This window comes from Oncorhynchus mykiss, chromosome 4 (genome assembly GCF_057628025.1).
Source record: "Oncorhynchus mykiss isolate SJ-2025 chromosome 4, ASM5762802v1, whole genome shotgun sequence".
Classification (NCBI taxonomy): Eukaryota; Metazoa; Chordata; class Actinopteri; order Salmoniformes; family Salmonidae; genus Oncorhynchus; species Oncorhynchus mykiss.
The window spans coordinates 41155771-41175600 of NC_143025.1; the positions used below are offsets into that span (position 1 = coordinate 41155771).

At 44.5% G+C, this 19830-nt stretch overlaps 1 protein-coding gene across 8 annotated transcripts in view; it reads left to right on the top strand.

Moving 5' to 3' along the window:
* Positions 1-19830, top strand: part of kank4 (KN motif and ankyrin repeat domains 4) — a 95976-nt gene that overhangs the window by 53597 nt on the left and 22549 nt on the right. For 3 of the 8 annotated variants that reach the window (XR_016495269.1, XM_090232032.1, XM_090232038.1), the window contains one exon: positions 13683-13752. Coding sequence is in view for 7 of the 8 variants with exons in the window: in XM_090232032.1 (XP_090088158.1) it covers positions 13737-13752 (16 nt within the window). In the remaining variant the exon portion in view is untranslated. Of the gene's footprint in view, positions 1-3165; positions 3421-8438; positions 9226-13682; positions 13753-19830 lie in introns of those variants that run through there. The other 5 variants (XM_090232035.1, XM_090232039.1, XM_090232037.1 and 2 more) reach the window with 4 other exon arrangements.

Genomic DNA, 19830 nt, shown 5'->3' on the forward strand with positions numbered 1-19830 from the left:
TTATGTAAGTAGAGATTCCTGGGAAATATTTCAACACACACACACACACACACACACACACACACACACACACACACACACACACACAACACACACACACACACACACACACACACACACACACACACACACACACACACACACACACACACGAGAGCGAGTAACTTCCTTTTCCTAACCCATGCCAGGAGACAGAGGTCTAGAATGCCTGATTATGTTGACAATAATGTAGAGTATGGCTGAAAAATGGCCCATTTGTTGAGCTCATTATTTGCTGAGGCAAGGTTAACTGCTTTCGTCAGGGGCTTGAACCTACTGTAGCATGATGCCCCTTCACGAACGTGAACAGTACCCCTCAGGTTACACAGTCATCTTGATATGATAATGAGCTGAGCTACATTCTACATGCCACAGGCCCTCTACCCAGGCTTTACTGTCCTCCTCCAGTGATCTGTGTGTCTGCTGGCCATGACTCTGACTTCTGGCTTTTGCGATTAGCGACAGCAGAGGCTGTTTAGTCTCCCGCCTAGACAGAGTGAAGGAAACAGAGGGGGAGAGGGTGGGGAGACAGAGAGAGAGAGAGAGCGAGAGATCCAAAGAGAGAATAATATAATATATGTAATTTCAGCAGACACTTTTATCCAAAGTGACTTACAGTCATGTGTTCATACATTTGACATATGGCTGGGCCTGGGAATCGAACCCACTATCCTGGCGTTGCAAGAGCCAAAGCTATGAGCCCCAGACAGACAGACCGAGAGAGAGAGAGACAAATGGATGGGCAGAATAAAGCAGAGATCCACAATCACCAAGCAACAACCCACGCTGACTAAATCAATGGCATCATGGCTGTCTGGAGCACTTTGTCATCAGACACATGCCCTACACTGACACTGCTGAAGACTGGTAGGATGGGAGAAGGGCTGTGGAGGAAACAGGATGAAAGAGCGAGTGAGTGTGAGAAACAGACAGAGGACAGATGGAGGAAGGGAGGGAGTGAGAAATTAAGTGAATAGATCCAGGCCTACATTCTGTTTATAAGAAAGGCATTGAGAGAGAACTAAATGTGGGAAAATCGACAGAAAAAGTGAATGACACCAAGGACGTGTGCATAAGAGAAAAGGGGATTGAAAAGAACAGAGAAAAAATCCTTCCAGCTCTCTCTGTTTCCTGTCATAACTGTTCTGTTCCATTTTAACTAGAGGGCTTCCCTGCTTCCCTTCCTGCCTGCACAGTATGTTGAAGACAGACACAGGAGGAGAGAGAGAACAGTTTGAATTCCTTAGGATGAAAATGATTATTATTGTCCCGGAGTCTCGGGAGAAACACGGACTGAACATAAACACTGGAGGGGGTAGACAGACAGAAGTACTGGAGGGGGTAGACAGACAGAAGTACTGGAGGGGGTAGACAGACAGTAGTACTGGAGGGGGTAGACAGACAGTACTGGAGGGGGTAGACAGACAGTACTGGTGGGGGTAGACAGACAGTACTGGAGGGGTACTGGAGGGGGTAGACAGACAGTACTGGAGGGGGTAGACAGACACTAGTACTGGAAGGGGTAGACAGACAGTACTGGAGTGGATAGACAGACAACAGTAGTACTAGAGGGATTAGACAGACAGTACTGGAGCAGGTAGACAGACAGTACTGGAGGGGCTAGATAGACAGTACTGGAGGGGGTAGACAGACAGTACTGGAGGGGGTAGACAGACAGTACTGGAGGGGGTAGATAGACAACAGTAGTACTGGAGGGGGTAGATAGACAACAGTAGTACTGGAGGGGGTAGACAGACAGTACTGGAGGGGGTAGACAGACAACAGTAGTATTAGAGGGTGTAGACAGAGAACAGTAGTACTAGAGGGAGTAGACAGACAGTACTGGAGGGGATAGATAGACAACAGTAGTACTAGAGGGAGTAGACAGACAGTACTGGAGGGGGTAGACAGACAACAGTAGTACTAGAGGGAGTAGACAGACAGTACTGGAGGGGGTAGATAGACAACAGTAGTACTAGAGGGGGTAGACAGACAACAGTAGTACTGGAGGGGGTAGACAGACAGTACTGGAGGGGGTAGACAGACAGTACTGGAGGGGGTAGACAGACAGTACTGGAGGGGGTAGACAGACAGTACTGGAGGGTGTAGACATACAGTAGTATTGGAGGGAGTAGACAGACAGTACTGGAGGGGGTAGACAGACACTAGTACTGGAGGGGGTAGATAGACAGTAGTACTGGAGGGGAAGACAGACAGTACTGGAGGGTTGTAGGCAGACAGTACTGGAGGGGGTAGACAGACAGTACTGGAGGGGGTAGACAGACAGTACTGGAGGGTGTAGACATACAGTAGTATTGGAGGGAGTAGACAGACAGTACTGGAGGGGGTAGACAGACAGTCTTGGAGGTGGTAGACAGACAGTAGTACTGGAGGGGGTAGACAGACAGTAGTACTGGAGGGGGTAGACAGAGAGTACTGAAGGGGGTAGATAGACAACAGTAGTACTGGAGGGGGTAGTTAGACAACAGTAGTACTAGAGGGAGTAGACAGACAGTAGTACTGGAGGGGATAGATAGACAGTACTGGTGGGGGTAGACAGACAGTACTGGAGGGGGTAGATGGACAGAAAGTAGTACTGGGGGGGTAGACAGACAGTACTAGAGGGGGTAGACAGACAGACAGTAGTACTGGGGGGGTAGACAGACAGTACTAGAGGGGGTAGACAGACAGTACTGGAGGGGGTAGACAGACAAGATAACCATTTTGCAGGACAACAGAAGGCTAGTTTGTGTTTGTGTCATGTTCTAATGCCTGTCAGTCATGGGTCAACAAGGGTATCTCTCTATCTGTCCCCCTTCCACTCTCTCTCTCTTTCTCCATCTCCCCCTCTCCCTTTCTCTCTCTCTCTTTAGTTCAGTGTTTCCATTAGCCTGTGTGTCTCAGGAGCAGTGCGACTCAAAGGCGTCCGTTACAACGTAAACAGTCCTTTCCCTCCGCTGGTCTTATCAGCTCCTCACACTCTGCTCTTCCTCAGGATGTCTGTCCACGCAGGGCCCGACTCTGCCCAATCACAGTCCCGCCCACCACTCTGCTCTTTCCTACCTCACTATAGCCGCCGGTGCTTTAATTTCAGCCCTCTTTATACACACTCAAGCACGTACGCTCACACACGCACATGTGAGCACACACACACACACACACAAACAGTTTGCCGTCCCACGACATGTACTGTGTTTAACAGTACCTCAGCAGTTAATATAAATATTGTTGCTTTTCTTTTGTCCTGGCCATTTTCAATCATACTCTACCAGTCTTTGAAGTCTCCTCTGTCTAACTGGCGCCCTGGCTCTTCACTCCAGAACAATGCAGCAATATTTTGTATGTGGACATATAACTGAGATGATGTTAATGTTGTGTCAGGTGAGTATACGCTATTACTCTAGTTCATGTATCCTATAGTTACACGAAGCCTGTATATGCACTGCAAAAAGCACATTATTTATCTTATTTCAACATATTTGACCTTAATCGTCATATTAAGGTAAAATATCTAGAACAATATTTTGAAATAAGATAAATTACTTGTATTAAGCCTCTTTTTAGGTTAAAATAAGCCAAATTAACTGCCAATGGTGTTAGATAATTTTGCTTTGTACAAAAAAACAAACAAAAAAAAAAGCGCATTTTAAGTGAATTATCACTAAATGTAAGGTATTTAGGCTTGCTTCCATTTCACTTTTTGTGGACCTACTGATAGTCGGTGTAGCGAGTACCACTAGAGCCTGTTATTACTTCACTGTGGAGACCCAGGAGAATCTGCAAGCAATATCTGGTGTGTGTGTGTGTGTGGTGTGTGTGTGTGTGTGTGTGTGTGTGTGAGACAGAAAGTGAGAGAAAGAGTGTGTGTGTGTGCGTGTGTGTGTGCGTGTGTGTGTGTGTGTGTGTGTGTGTGTGTGTGCGTGTGTGTATGTGTGTGTGCGTGTGTGTGTGTGTGCGCGCACGTGCGTGTGTGCGTGTGTGTGTGCATGCATTTACTACACGTGTATCTGATAGGAACGGGGTAAAGAAAAGAAAACATGAGAATGGAAAAAGAGACAACAAGCATTCCATCCGCACGAGCTGAAACTGATAAAAAGAATCATGCACTGGGTTGCCTATATATGGTGATGAGATGTTTTTCAGCTCACCGGGGTGAATGGTTTACAATACGTTGGGCATGCTGGACCAGTGAAGCACACACACGTGAGTGTTAGACTAAGTGCAGTGGAGACTTCGATCTCAAATACTTGGAGCGTTTGCTTTAGCCTGCCTGGAGTGCCAGGTGGGTGAGTTTGCATTGTTGGGCATTTGTCATTGGTTCCGTTGTGTACAGGCAAACTCAATAAAGCACCGCTAAAAGTATTTGACATGGTTTTCTAGTATCTGAACGCAGGTCTAGTGCAGTGTGCATTGGGCTTCTGCTGCTGAGCTGTGGTGAACTGTACTATGTGTGTCAATGGGCTGTGAGTCTGCCACTTAAAACCTTTTTTAGATACGTGGCAGCATCCCTCACAGCCACGTGTTATTTCAACATTTTTATAAAGCTGTTTTATAAAGCTGTTTATAAAGCTTATTGTCATATGTAGTTTTTATTTTTTTCATACACAATGACTCCAATGTTTTCTTGGTTTCAATGTATTTTTCTGAGGCTTCTGTGCGCACTGTGGGCTACACAGTAGGGTTTAAGGTTGCGGTATTGTAGGCTACCTACCGCACAGCATGGGGTTTAGGTACAGTCAGTAAGGAACGCGTATCTATAGAGTCCATACAGTCCTTGTACATTCACATACAGTCTGTAGATCATGGGTACTCTGTTTTTGCCAGTGGGTGAAAGTCTAAAGATAGCATAACCCTATACTGTGTCCATACACGGCTACAATATATACTACATATGTGCATGTTTTGAAAGCAGACGTGATGTCTTACTGCATTACATGCATCAACAGATACGGGCACAACGTTCACATCTCTGTACAGACAACCATCTCACAGCGTAGACTCCCAGCGCGCCTTTATGGTTCTGCCTGCTGCATCTATGTCTGTGTGACCCATTTTCGGGAACAATCCACTGATAAATTGCAACCCCCATGTTCTCCCCCAAAGGAAACGGGCCCTCTGCGCGTGCGTGCGCGTGTGCATGTATGCAGGACTAGCTCTCACAGTCTCACATCACAATTAGACATTCATCCATGCTTCTCAAGCGTCAAATTTCAAGGTGTTTAAGGTTAAGTTCAGGCATTAACTCTTGCAATCTTAAGGTTAGGCATTAACTCCGAATGGTTAAGGTAAGAGTTAAGGTTTGGGACAGGCTTAAAAATAACTTTCTATCGCTGGAGTCGAACTCGCAACCTTTGGAATCAGAAGCAGATGCTTACGCCCATCCGCAGTGCCTACAACAGCGCTCACAGTTGCGCCTAGTGGCAGGTTTTCACATCCTCAGACATGAATGGACGTTGGATACTGACTTATACCAGGGGTGGCCTGGCTGGTACATTATGTGTGTGTGTTTTTGTGTGTGTATGTATGTATTTATGAGGAGTCTGGGGACTGTGATAGTATATCTGGTGAGCTTGTGAGACAGAAAGAGGGAAACTTGTTAACGTGTGTGTGGTGGGTGTGGGTGTTTTACACGTGTTTGTATTGGTGTGTGTGTGTGCTCCAGTGATCCCACTGGGCAAAAACTGGTTGAATCAACGTTGTTTCCATGTCATTTCAACAAAATGATTCAATGTGATGGCGTTAAATCAACGTGAAACACTGATTGGATTTGAAAACAGTCATCAACGTCAGGGAATTTAGTATTTTTTTTACACCCACATTTGAACCTAAATCCCTTGTTTCTTTCATTTTCTTTTTAACTTTACCTAACAACTCAACCAAATGTAAATCGAAACTAGACATTGAACTGACGTCTGTGCCCTGTAGAACGTGATCCAGACTGTCTGTCTGTCTGCTGGGCATGGGGGGGCCTGCTCTCGATTCCCATTACAGAGGAGAAACTGTAGAACGTGATCCAGACTGTCTGTCTGTCTGCTGGGCATGGGGGGGCCTGCTCTCGATTCCTTACAGAGGAGAAACTGTAGAACGTGATCCAGACTGTCTGTCTGTCTGCTGGGCATGGGGGGGCCTGCTCTCGATTCCCATTACAGAGGAGAAACTGTAGAACGTGATCCAGACTGTCTGTCTGTCTGCTGGGCATGGGGGGGGCCTGCTCTCGATTCCCATTACAGAGGAGAAACTGTAGAACGTGATCCAGACTGTCTGTCTGTCTGCTGGGCATGGGGGGGGCCTGCTCTCGATTCCCATTACAGAGGAGAAACTGTAGAACGTGATCCAGACTGTCTGTCTGTCTGCTGGGCATGGGGGGGCCTGCTCTCGATTCCCATTACAGAGGAGAAACTGTAGAACGTGATCCAGACTGTCTGTCTGTCTGCTGGGCATGGGGGGGGCCTGCTCTCGATTCCCATTACAGAGGAGAAACTGTAGAACGTGATCCAGACTGTCTGTCTGTCTGCTGGGCATGGGGGGGCCTGCTCTCGATTCCCATTACAGAGGAGAAACTGTAGAACGTGATCCAGACTGTCTGTCTGTCTGCTGGGCATGGGGGGGGCCTGCTCTCGATTCCCATTACAGAGGAGAAACTGTAGAACGTGATCCAGACTGTCTGTCTGTCTGCTGGGCATGGGGGGGCCTGCTCTCGATTCCCATTACAGAGGAGAAACTGTAGAACGTGATCCAGACTGTCTGTCTGTCTGCTGGGCATGGGGGGGCCTGCTCTCGATTCCCATTACAGAGGAGAAACTGTAGAACGTAATCCAGACTGTCTGTCTGTCTGCTGGGCATGGGGGGGCCTGCTCTCGATTCCCATTACAGAGGAGAAACTGTAGAACGTGATCCAGACTGTCTGTCTGTCTGCTGGGCATGGGGGGGGGCTGCTCTCGATTCCCATTACAGAGGAGAAACTGTAGAACGTGATCCAGACTGTCTGTCTGTCTGCTGGGCATGGGGGGGCCTGCTCTCGATTCCCATTACAGAGGAGAAACTGAGAGGGAGAAAACTGCCAATGATTCACAGTTCTACCGGTAGCTCTGTGTGTGTGTGTGTGTGTGTGTGTGTGTGTGTGTGTGTGTGTGTGTGTGTGTGTGTGTGTGTGTGTGTGTGTGTGTGTGTGCGTGCGCGTGCGTGTGTCGGGCAGTACTGTTACGTAGGGTGTTTCCAAGTAATCCTGAAGTAAGTTCGGTGCCTACTTCAGTTTAGTGTACCAGAGTTTAGTTGTGAAATACAGCCTCGGCCAGGTCTGACACAGGCAGAGCTGCCTGATATATGGTTCTCACTTCTGTGATTAGACAAACCATGGCCAGACCTCTAAATCAAAATGGGAGCAGGGAAATGGTTCTGTCCAGATGGATTTGCTTATAGGCTTAAAGGTTTATTGCAATTAAGAATTAGAAGGATAGAATGAAAAATAGTCCACTCCAACCACAGGTTGTTGTTTTTTTAGCTGAGAGTACAGTACAGTAAACAGCTTAGAAAATGTGCTGTGTAAATATGGAAGTGTGTCGATATTGACATGATCCATGTCTGTGACTTGTTTATGGCAATTTAATTATATCCTAAATCGCCTTATTTCTCCTGCTATTGCCAGTTTTATGAAAACATCCTGCGTGAGCAGCATCGAGTGCATGCACGCATGCGTTTTGGGTGTGGGTGTGTGTACTTGTGTGTGTGTGTGCGCCTGTTTGCGCACATGAGTGCGTGCGTCCCTCTCTGTGCACAACGCCCTTTAGAATAAAGGTGGCTTGGGAATTGTCTTTAGGATTTGCTCACATCCCGCCTGAAGAATTTATGCCGGGGGAAGATAAGAGATACTGTATTCCTGTTTAATAGAGCCTTGTTTAAACGACAGTGTGTGTGTGTGTGTGTGTCTGTGTGTGTGTGTGTGTGTGTGTGTGTGTGTGTGTGTGTGTGTATTTGTGCGTGTGTGTGTGTGTGTGTGTGTGTGTATGCGTGTGTGTGTATGCGTGTGTGTGTATGCGTGTGTGTGTATGCGTGTGTGTGTTAGGGTTGGGCCGATATGGTTAAATGTAATATTGGGATATTTGACATAAACAATATATCTTGAAGTAAAAGACAATAATTTCTTAAAACTTTACAAATCAATACTCTCCAGTTTTATTAGTTAGACTCTATCCATATGTGGAAAATGAAGTCTAAATGAATTAACTAAGCATTATCTTGTCACCACACAAAAATGATTTAATGAGAATGTGACGATAATATTTTAAATAAGCAAAAAAAATGGCGGTCTGGTATGATTCAGTCATTAACGGCACAAAACGATTATATCGGATATCACATATTTGCTGTAGAAGAGGTATCCCCAAGTATCGCCCAACCCTAGTGTGTCTGTGTGTGTGTGAGTGATAGGGCTGTGCTTAACAGATAGCGCTTAAACATTGACTCCTGGCCCTACAGTAATGATTAGACTGGTGAGTGGTGGGGCGGCCATACTTCTCAAGACCAGACAGCGAGATGATGGGGAGACGGTAAGAGAGTGTGTGGGCCAATTCTCTTTCCAGGGGAGGGGAGGGGAGGGGGGGATACATTCCTTTACAGAAGAACAGCTCACAAACACACGCACTGTAGCGGTGTTGTTTGGCTTGTGTGTTCCTGGGTATTATTCTTTCCTGGTCTTATTTTCCTGGGCCAGCTCATCGCTGTAGGCAGGCAGAGGGTGATCAATCCTACACAGAGCTGCTGCCTGACTATCGCCTCTCTCTCCTTTCCTCTCAGACCCCAACCAACACCTTTCTTTTCCTCACTTCTTTTTTTTTCGGGTGGGTGGGTGTTGGGTTGAAGTTGTGAGGGAGGGAAGGCAGCGATAGTGTGTACAGACGGCAGAGAGGAAAGGAGTTGAGGAAGAGAGGAACAGAGGAGCTGGCTGCATAGCAGGTGAGAGAAGTCTCTGTTATTCCCTGTGACTCACCTCCTTTTATCTCTGTTTCAGTCTATTTTCTCCCTCTCTTCCCTTTGACAGTCCTGTCGATTTCTCTCTCTCTCATCTCCACTCTATGTACGCTCTCAGTCCCCCTCTTTCCTTCCTTTTTCTCTGTACCCTTCTTTCTCCACCCCCTCCTCCTCTCCCTCTGCGGGGTACGCGGGGACGCGATGCTCGGAGCAGCGCAGGTGAGAGATGTGTGTGTCAGGCTGTGGAGTGTGTGACTCTTCCACATGCCTGTGTGCGCTAGGGATCGTCTGCGTGTGTGTTTCCGGTTTGCTCTGTGTCAAGTCAGGCTGCTATGATAGCAGAGAGGGGTGGCTCGTTTTAGTGTGTTTCTGCTGTTCCTGTTAGCCGCTGCTGCTGCTGCATTGCAGGAGGAACAGGCAGCCTCTAAGCTCATGTTTCTGGGCTGAGCTCACATACACTAATACACTAATTAACATGCAGTCGGTTTACCCTTACTGGTAACCAGCCAACTAATTTGCCTGCATTTGTGTGTGCGTATGAGAGTGTGCCCCTGTGTTTGTGTGTATATGTGTGTGTGCATGTGTGTGTGCGGAAACATGGCTCTAGTGTGTGAATTTAGAGAGTGTTGACTCCCTCCCTATTCAAATGGAGGTGCCTGCTCTGCTCCACACTACATCAGTGCTGCTGACTGTTACCATGCAGACTTTTACTACCTGGGGTCTGCTGGCTTTTGTGTGTGTGTGTGTGTGTGTGTGTGTGTGTGTGTGTGTGTGTGTGTGTGTGTGTGTGTGTGTGTGTGTGTGTGTGTGTGTGTGTGTGTGTGTGTGTGTGTGTGTGTGTGTGTGTGTGTGTGTGTGTGTGTGTGTGTGCGCGCGCGTGTGTGTGGCATGTAATCTGCGTGTGTGCACGTCTGTGTGCTTGAAAATGTGTTTGTGCATATGTGAATGCTTGTGTTTGTTTCTGTTTGTAAATGTGATGCGTGCATTCATGTGTGTTGTTTTTTATGTGCAGAAGGGAGTGCAGGGGATCTGATATAATTTGACAGTGCTGTAATTGATCCAGTCTAATGTGACATGTGCCCAGCCCTTCCTCCTCTCCCTCCATCCCTCGCCATCCCTCTCTCCCTTCTTTATCTTTCTCTCCGCCTTATTGTAAAAGGACCTGTAAGTAAGTCACTGTTAGTCTATACCTGTTGCCAATGAAGCATGTGCCAAATTCATTTAGATTCTGTCTCTTTTCTCCACACACAACCCAACTTTGTCATCTCTCCTGACAGCAGTCCCTTCCCCTCTTTCCTTCTCTCTCTTCCTCCCCCGTTCCCTCCATCCCTTCCCCCTCATCTCTTTGCCTAGGAAGCCAGCTCTAACAGGCCGACAATTTCAACATATACTGTAGGGCTAGCCCTGTGGCGCGCTAATTAGAGGTAGCTTTCCCTCAGAAACCCCCATTTCCCTCTGATGGCTAGGTACACTAAGGGTTAGCCATTATGCTAAGTCTGCTAGGCTGGGATAGGGTAGCCATGGGGCTGGGTGAATAAATAATTGATGTTTGTGTTGTTCTTTATCTCTAATGAAAGTGGGCGGCTGGTCTCGCACAAACACACACAGTATAATGTATTACTCCATTCCAGACAGAGAGATGGAGATTTTGTCTGGTCTCTCTGTGGAGTCGATGTGTTCTGTGTTGTGTCATCTGGAGGGAGAACTCCAACTCTGGCAGCTTATTAGAAGAAACCAATTTGGCTGTCCACATGCCCAACCCTCTATTTCCTGCTTAAGTTGCAGACGATTCTTAACAACAAGCAACGAGAACGTTCCAATGAGAAATGTTGAGTAAAGACCCCCTGACTCCTGGATGTGTGTGTGTGTGTACTGTGTGTATGTACGTTTGTGTGTGTATGTTTTGTGTGTGTGTGTGTGTGTTTTTGGGGGTGACCAGCTATGTCCACTTTCTCAGGGTTAAGTCGAGGTAAACACAGATAGTGGATATGTGAGGGAGCTGATCAAAGACGTTCTAGAGCTGTGCACCTGGTACAAACCGATGAGAAAGTCCCAGATGTTGTGTTGTTGTCTCGCTCAGCCATTCGTTCGGCTGCCGTTTGCAATTTCTTGCCGCTTGTTCAGTGGGTTTGTTTAGTGATATGACGGCGCAGCTGTCCTCTCCCTCTTTCTCTCTCACCCACCTCTAGACTCATCTCTCCCATCTAATTTCCCCGTCTCTTCTCTTCCTCTCTTGCGTGTGTTATTGTATTAATGTAATTCAATCTGCAGTGTAGCAAAGGGACTCATAACGACCCATGACGTTCAATTAAGGCTTCGCCCCCCTGTGGTTTGCGGGATCAGCTGGCATTTATTAAAAGGCTGTCAGTAGGAGGTTATTTACTGTAACTGCTATGGTGATGTAACATCCATCATTTCCGGCCAGGCGTTACTATAGCGCATGTCAGTCTTCATATCATCAGGCCCAGTCATGCTTCACTGGTTTTAAAACATGGTGTTTGTAGAATGTAGATCACTCATCTCGTTGAGCGTCATGGAAATAGTGTGTGTTTTCTTGTTTTGAAGAAGCTCACGTGTGCAGTTTTGACGTGGGACCCACGGAAACAGACCTCAACCTGTCCGGTACTCGTGGCCTTGTTAGTCTTATTAACTGTTGTGAGGTGATGGGTCCCCCACTCTGGCCCAGTTTCCTCTGTGCCTGCCTATGTGCATATTGAAGTGATGTTCTACGTGTCACCCAGCAGTGATGCGCATTTGCATCACGCCTTTGAACATGACGTCACAGTGAGCTGCTCTCACTTAGCTCAAAGGCCCTCGTCAGAGAGGGGCACCTTTAAAGTGACTTTACTGTCGCCATTAAAGGCTCTTAGATTCCTCAAAAGGAGGTTGATGGAAGTTCAGCTGGAGAGAGAGACTCACTAAGTATCTTCGTCCAGGTCTGGCCAGCCTCTGTTTCTCATCTTCCCTGCGCCCCCCCTCTCCCCCTCTGTGTGTAATTGCCTGTAGGGTCCGTAGCCTCACACTTTACTCAGTGATTATCAACGGCATTCTTCCGCTCGCAAATGAGCCATTTAGGCCTCCAGGTCAGCGAGCAGAATGCGGATTGCCCAGCCGTCACATTAAGGATTTGGATTGTCAGGGACAGGGATGCCCCTGCTCCCATGGCGACATCCCGGGGACTAGCTACAGTAGCTGTCTGTGTGGTAGGGGAGTACACTGTCAGTCGGATCCCGTGTTTCAGATGACAGTCGTACAATGTGTCACAGCTCACTCCCCGCAAGTCTCTGTCTCACAGCTGAACTGGAGGCAAGTAGGGCCGATGGCTGTGGATAAAACCATGACTGTACAAGATAGAGACACCGGTGGATAGAAACACATCTCCTCTCGATCCGACATTTCTTTATTGTCAGTGTTTGGGGATTATTTATGGAGTGCTCCAGCTGGTTGTTATGGATACATGATCAGGTTCCTGTGTGGATTGACTGTCATTTGAATTGATGGCCTTGCCATCCAGTGCGGTGTCTGTGTGCTGTAGTGTATTCCTGTGATACACTCTGATGGCAAACAGCCTACCTCTAATCTAAGCACACAGTCTTTGCCCAGCACCATCGTCCCAGTGTGTACTTCTTACAGACACAGGACATTTGTTGCCGGGCAAAAATATGCTTCCTCTGTTCTCTCCACAGTCATCAAAGCAGAATGTGCAAAGGGAAGATTGCCACTTGCCATTTGTTCATAGACTCAAAAGTGTGAATAATTAAGGGATTTGTGATGGTAGGAAAGGGACTAAGAGATGACAATGAAAGTGCTTTGGAACCTACAGTTTTCCATGATAACACATTTAAAATGACCAAGCAATCATAAGGATTGATACAGGTAGCGTCCATGTTTTTCTTTATCTAACCGTAGTTTATATTGCACTGAAATTGATTCCCGCCTGCCGGGTTCAAGACCACACTCAAACTCTCATTAAATCAATGCACCCGGCTAGTAACTGTATCCTCCTAAGGAGCAGATATTTTGTAACCGGAACAAATTAGCATGGCAATTGTGTGAATGTGTGCTTATTTGCTAAATTGCTTTGGCATTTATGTTTTGCTGTCGAGTTAACGTAGCTATTTAAAATGGGTTCAATATGGAAAGCCCACTTAAGGCTGTGGGAACGTTCTAGCCTGGGCTGTGTGTTATTCGTATGATTGGATATTACATTTAAAATCTTTGCATAAGCCTCTAAAAGTTTTGAAATCTCAGTTGTTTTCCCATCCCTGTTGCCTCACCCAAAGCCCTCGTAAAAGAAAACAGGGGCTCTGGTTTCTTGGCAGCTCCAACTGGAACAAACAGCACAAAATGGCACCCAGATGGAACATTTTCCTACTTAGCTGGATGAAACTGTAGCCCCTGTGAGTGTTTGTGGTGGTTTTATATGGCCACCGAGGATCTCTCCCTCTCCGTTAGACAATAACACAGGGGAGAGGTTGTCATTACCAACAAATAGTTATCACGGGTCACTGGTAGAACACAATGAGAAACAGTCGTTTCACAGGCTACGCTACGTTCTTATCTCTTTCCAACACAAATATGTTTAAGACTATACAGAGGTTGTATTAAAACCAGTTGGCCAGTGTCGATATTCAGTGTTATTTCAGTGGCTCACAGACTTCTATTCTCGTTTCCAGGTTGTCAACTCTGACTAGAGAGAAGTAAGTCCATGACCCTGAACTACTACAGCGATGGACAAGAAAAGTGGTAAGTTAAAGCCACATAAAAATACCAGATTACTATAGAATTCCGTAGTTTTTATTTATCAAGGTAAGTTGACTGAGAACACATTCTCAACCTGGAGAAGAGTTACAGGGGAGAGGATGAATGAGCCAATTGTAAACTGGGGATGATTGGGTGACCGTGATGGTATGAAGGCCAGCTTGGGAATTTAGCCAGGACACCGGGGTTAACCCCCCTTCTCTACGATAAGTGCCATGGGCTCTTCAGTGACCACAGAGAGTCAGAACACCTGTTTAATATCCAAAAGACAGCGCCTTACAAAGGGCAATGTCCCCAATCACCACCCTGGGGCATTAAGATATTTTTGGGGGGACCAGAGGAAAAAGTGCTCCTACTGGCCCTCCAACACCACTTCCAGCAGAATCTGGTCTCCCCTCCAGGGACCAACTAGAACCAACCCTGCTTAGCTTCAGTGGCAAGCCAGCAGTGGGATGCAGCGTGGTATGCTACTGTAGTGAACTGTAGTATCCCTCGATCGTGTAGTGCGTACTACACGATCGAGGGACACTGCGCAGGACACGTTTGAGACGCAATCCAGAGCATAGAAAATGCTGACAGCATGGCTTCTAACGAAAACATACCCCCACGCCCGCAGCTTGACAAAACTGGCTCCAGAAGTGAACTATGGGAAAACTTTGATTACAGATCAGATAAGGGCTAGCCTACCAAAAAAACGAAGCAAAAGTTTGCTGATGAGTATTTCTGTCTGTATTAAAGCCCTTTTGTGGGGGGGGAAATCATTCTGATTGTCAGGTCCTAGCTCCCCAGTGGGTTGGCCTAGGCCCTCCAAGGCCCACCCATGGCTACACCCCTGACATTCATGTGAAATCCATAGATTAGACTTATTTTCGGTATATGATTACACAAACCAGAAGTCATGTGAAATGCACTTAACTAGACAGCAATACTTCGCATTTGTCTGGGCTTGCTAGCAGTAGCCACTAGCACCAGCCAGCAGCCCTGGGCATCCTGGGAAGTGAATGCACTCTTAGAATCATTGAATGCTGTGTAAATTCTATTGTATTTTTATGGTAGACTGCAATATAGAAGTTTCAGAAATGAGCTTCAAAGTATGTAGTTTTGGAACTAAACTATTAATTTAATACATTAAATGAGTTAGCTGTCATGAATTAGAGGTCTAATGTCATTTGACCCAATATTATGGCCATAGATTAGCAAATGAACCCTGATACAGTATGTATCAAATTACATTTTTGAAACAGTTTAAATGTATTTGTACACTTATTTGTACATACTTCCACTATGGTTTTACATATGGAAAATTGGATGTATTCTGATTTAGTATGGTGTTCATTTTTTGTTGCAAGAAATTGATTATAGAATAGAAGACATTGTATTTGTTTTACCAGTTAACATTGTTCAATGTTTTTTTTAAATTAAGCCCAGTGGTTATTCTGTGACTTTAGCTAATATTTTTTTTATTTTTTTTTGCCATGGTATCGTTTCAGTATATGAGTATCGTTTCAGTATATGGGTATCGTTTCAGTATATGGGTATCGTTTCAGTATATGAGTATCGTTTCAGTATATGGGTATCGTTTCAGTATATGAGTATCGTTTCAGTATATGGGTATCGTTTCAGTATATGAGTATCGTTTCAGTATATGAGTATCGTTTCAGTATATGGGTATCGTTTCAGTATATGGGTATCGTTTCAGTATATGAGTATCGTTTCAGTATATGGGTATCGTTTCAGTATATGAGTATCGTTTCAGTATATGGGTATCGTTTCAGTATATGAGTATCGTTTCAGTATATGAGTATCGTTTCAGTATATGGGTATCGTTTCAGTATATGGGTATCTTTTCAGTATATGAGTATCGTTTCAGTATATGGGTATCGTTTCAGTATATGAGTATCGTTTCAGTATATGGGTATCGTTTCAGTATATGAGTATCGTTTCAGTATATGAGTATCGTTTCAGTATATGAGTATCGTTTCAGTATATGAGTATCGTTTCAGTATATGGGTATCGTTTCAGTATATGGGTATCGTTTCAGTATATGGGTATCGTTTCAGTATATGGGTATCGTTTCAGTATATGAGTATCGTTTCAGTATATGGGTATCGTTTCAGTATATGAGTATTGTTTCAGTATATGGGTATCGTTTCAGTATATGAGTATCGTTTCAGTATATGAGTATCGTTTCAGTATATGAGTATCGTTTCAGTATATGGGTATCGTTTCAGTATATGAGTATCGTTTCAGTATATGGGTATCGTTTCAGTATATGAGTATCGTTTCAGTATATGAGTATCGTTTCAGTATATGGGTATCGTTTCAGTATATGGGTATCGTTTCAGTATATGAGTATCGTTTCAGTATATGGGTATCGTTTCAGTATATGAGTATCGTTTCAGTATATGGGTATCGTTTCAGTATATGAGTATCGTTTCAGTATATGGGTATCGTTTCAGTATATGAGTATCGTTTCAGTGTATGAGTATCGTTTCAGTATATGGGTATCGTTTCAGTATATGGGTATCGTTTCAGTATATGGGTATCGTTTCAGTATATGGGTATCGTTTCAGTATATGAGTATCGTTTTGGTATCGAGTATCGTTTCAGTATATGGGTATCGTTTCAGTATATGGGTATCGTTTCAGTATATGGGTATCGTTTCAGTATATGGGTATCGTTTCAGTATATGAGTATCGTTTTGGTATCGAGTATTGTTTCGGTATCGAGTATCGTTTCGGTATAGAGTATTATGATCCTTGGTATCCACGTCAAAACTCTGGTATCGTGACAACACAACATCTTACCGTCCAGAGGCGGTGTATGCAGCAGAAAATACACTCGTATCACCCATGGATCAGTTCATTCCTAAAACATTGTCCATTGAGCCTGACAATTAGCCACCATGCTAGAGTGGCTAATGCCTAGGAATGCTAGTCCCGGGGGTTGTGTATCACGTTCAGCCAATAAGGTTGCAGCAGTCTGTTGTCTACCTCTGGCTGAACGTGGGGGCGCAACATCAGGAAGTTGCATTAGCCACTAGTATGGTAGTGGGAAAGGGTGTTTCAAAGTAAGCATATTTTGGACAGTAAGATGAAACGACAATGTCGCCATCTGCCAGACTTCGGGATAATTATTTTGTATACGGTGTAGAATCCTACTACTGTAGTATCCCTCGATCACGTAGTGTTTGATCGATTAGACCACTAGTTAGCTTTTGTCGATGCCGTTTTGATTTCAACTTGCTGTCCTTGGGGAGCTCATGCTGTGGATTTCCTCTGAGGTTCCCCCTCAATCTTGTGGTGCTAACTATAGAATGTTGTAGTATACGGTAGAATACTATACTCCACACGAGTATACCCTTAATTGATTTGGACTATTTAAATGTTGATATAATGCATTTAGACATTTGTGAAGCATAACACTAAAAAAGTGTCAAATGTATTTCCATTGTGGTCCTAGTTCAAACATCAAACATCAAACCATTTACAGCTAACCCACATGAAAATAGTACAGTATACTATGGTCTAAATACCGTAGCATACCATAGTGTTCACTAGTTTTTTTTGTGCGTATTTACTGTAGTATACACTAGTGTTTTCATGGACATAACTAGTATAACATACCCCAGTTAATGTTTAATGACACATGAGTAACACATTAACAAGAGTACATCAAAATGACTTGGATGCTACTTCCACTAGCCTTCTGAAATGGTGCTTTCACAGGGATTCAGCGAACCAACTTCGTGAGATTACCAAAAAGTGACAAGCAATACTGTACTTCCGATGGTAGAAAACAAATAACAGCTACGCTGCATTTACACGAACAATAGATTTTAGAAATACAAATGGACTTTACTTAAAGACAGTCCCCTTTTTGGAGGGTGCTGCCAATAACTGTCTGGACCTCAAACCAGCAAAGCCTCTCCAAACAAACCAATTGAAAACAAAAGTACATAGCAATGGCTTTACACAATGAACATATTGAATATTGCCACATAAATAAGTGCCCTGGGCAGACTCAACACATACCATTCAGAACAATTGACCACATCCCAAACATTTCTTCAAGACAGTATGTCACAAAATGGTTACACACACACACACACACACACACACACACACACACACACACACACACACACACACACACACACACACACACACACACACACACACACACAGTGCTTTAATACATTTCCTGCATGTCCTCCCCTAATAAAACATTCACAATATTCTTCAGTTACATGATTGTGACTGGTTGAGGTTAGGTGAGGGTTGTGGTGATGCCGACCTACTGTGGGACTCCAGTTAAAGAGCTGGCGGAGGCAGAGATGTAGTTCCGTTTAAGAGTCTTTATAGATTCAGGTAATGGAGATGATACATGGCACGGAATGATTTACAGTCGCTGACATGGGACTTGTATTGAATTGAGACTTGGTAGGCATTGTATGGAATAAGGTTTATCTAAAAGGAGACCATGGTGCGAATAATAATGGGCAATAACAGCAATGAATATACATCATTCGATTGTCTGTCTATCAATGGAAATATGCAAATGAATTAAGCATAAAAATGCGTTGTGCATAAATATAGCAGCAGTTAGCCAGAAAGGGGGGTGCAATAGCATGCAGCATGGTAAGATGAAGATATAGCAGGCTAATTTATCCATGTCTACATAGCATAGCAAGCAAACAAAACAACTAACAGAAGTAGGGAGCTTAGCAATAAAGCACCTACTGTTAGCATAACTGTTAGCATAACCAAGGCAATGCACAAAAAGCATAACATTTATTACCGTGTCTATTAACACTACAAGTACCAAGAGAACAGATCAAGGGACTCAAAATGTCTGTTTGACTGAGCCGTTAGCATTTCACAGCCACTAGCGAACAATATCTCCTGTACAAAACAATCAATGAGGAGGTAGTCCTCTTCTAATCCTCTGCTGTGAGATAAAACGTCTGTATTTTACATTTCAATGTTATGGTTTGTGAGAGTTGTTTGCCCTGCTCAACTACTCAGCTTCGTCTTGGTGAAGGAACCAGATTGAAAGGAGGCACCCTCGAACCTGCCCGTACCTTGCCATAGAGATGGGTCACGAATACCCTCCCCCACATCCACGTCACCGAGCAGGGAATTGTGAACAAATATATATTTTTTTTAAACTGCCAGTTCCTTTTGGTTTTACCAGTATAAATAAATCATCAGCAATCATTAGACCATCAAATACACATACCCAGATAGTGGCTTGCTCTACTCTGACAATCATAAAAATGCTAGGTACATGAAACGATCCTCTTTGACTAGCCCGAGATGTACTCTTAAGGAGCCTACCGTTACTCCTTATTAAGGACAACTTAGGATGTTGGCCAAACAAATACAAAAAGGATAGTGGAAAATGGTGTTTAATAATAAAGAATGTACGCATATTTTCCCTGCAATTAAAGCTAGTTAAGGAGGAGATTTATGCCTTTGAGCCTGAATGGAGGATGCTTTATGTAAGAGTTCACAGGTAACGCGACTGTATCGGCTGCCTAGGTTACTATAATCTTTTGTTTTCTGGTAACGTGTTACCTTCAGACAAGTCACCATTGTGTTCATGAGAATCTCGTCTTTCCGCGTTGTTGGTATGGTATTTATGCGTCTGTTACTTCCCCACTTATCATTATTCAGGATTCATTCAGAATTATCCATGATCATGGTAGCATCCACATTCATGTAGAAGTATTTCGAAACATATTCTATTCTTATTTGCAATAAACCTGACTCCAAAACGACCCAATACATTATTGACCATTCATTTCTATTGGGCACAAAATACTCTGAAACACAAAACAAACAGCAAATGCATCCAACAAGTTTATTCAGTCAAACGTTTATTGTAGTCATTACGTGCTAGGAATATGGGACCAAATAATTAGCTTTTACTACTTTAATACACATATAAGTGAATTTGTCCCAATCCTTTTGGTCCCCTAAAATGGGGGGGACTATGTACAAAAAGTACTGTAAATACTAAAAGGATCACGCAATATGAGTGAAAATACCCTCAAATGAA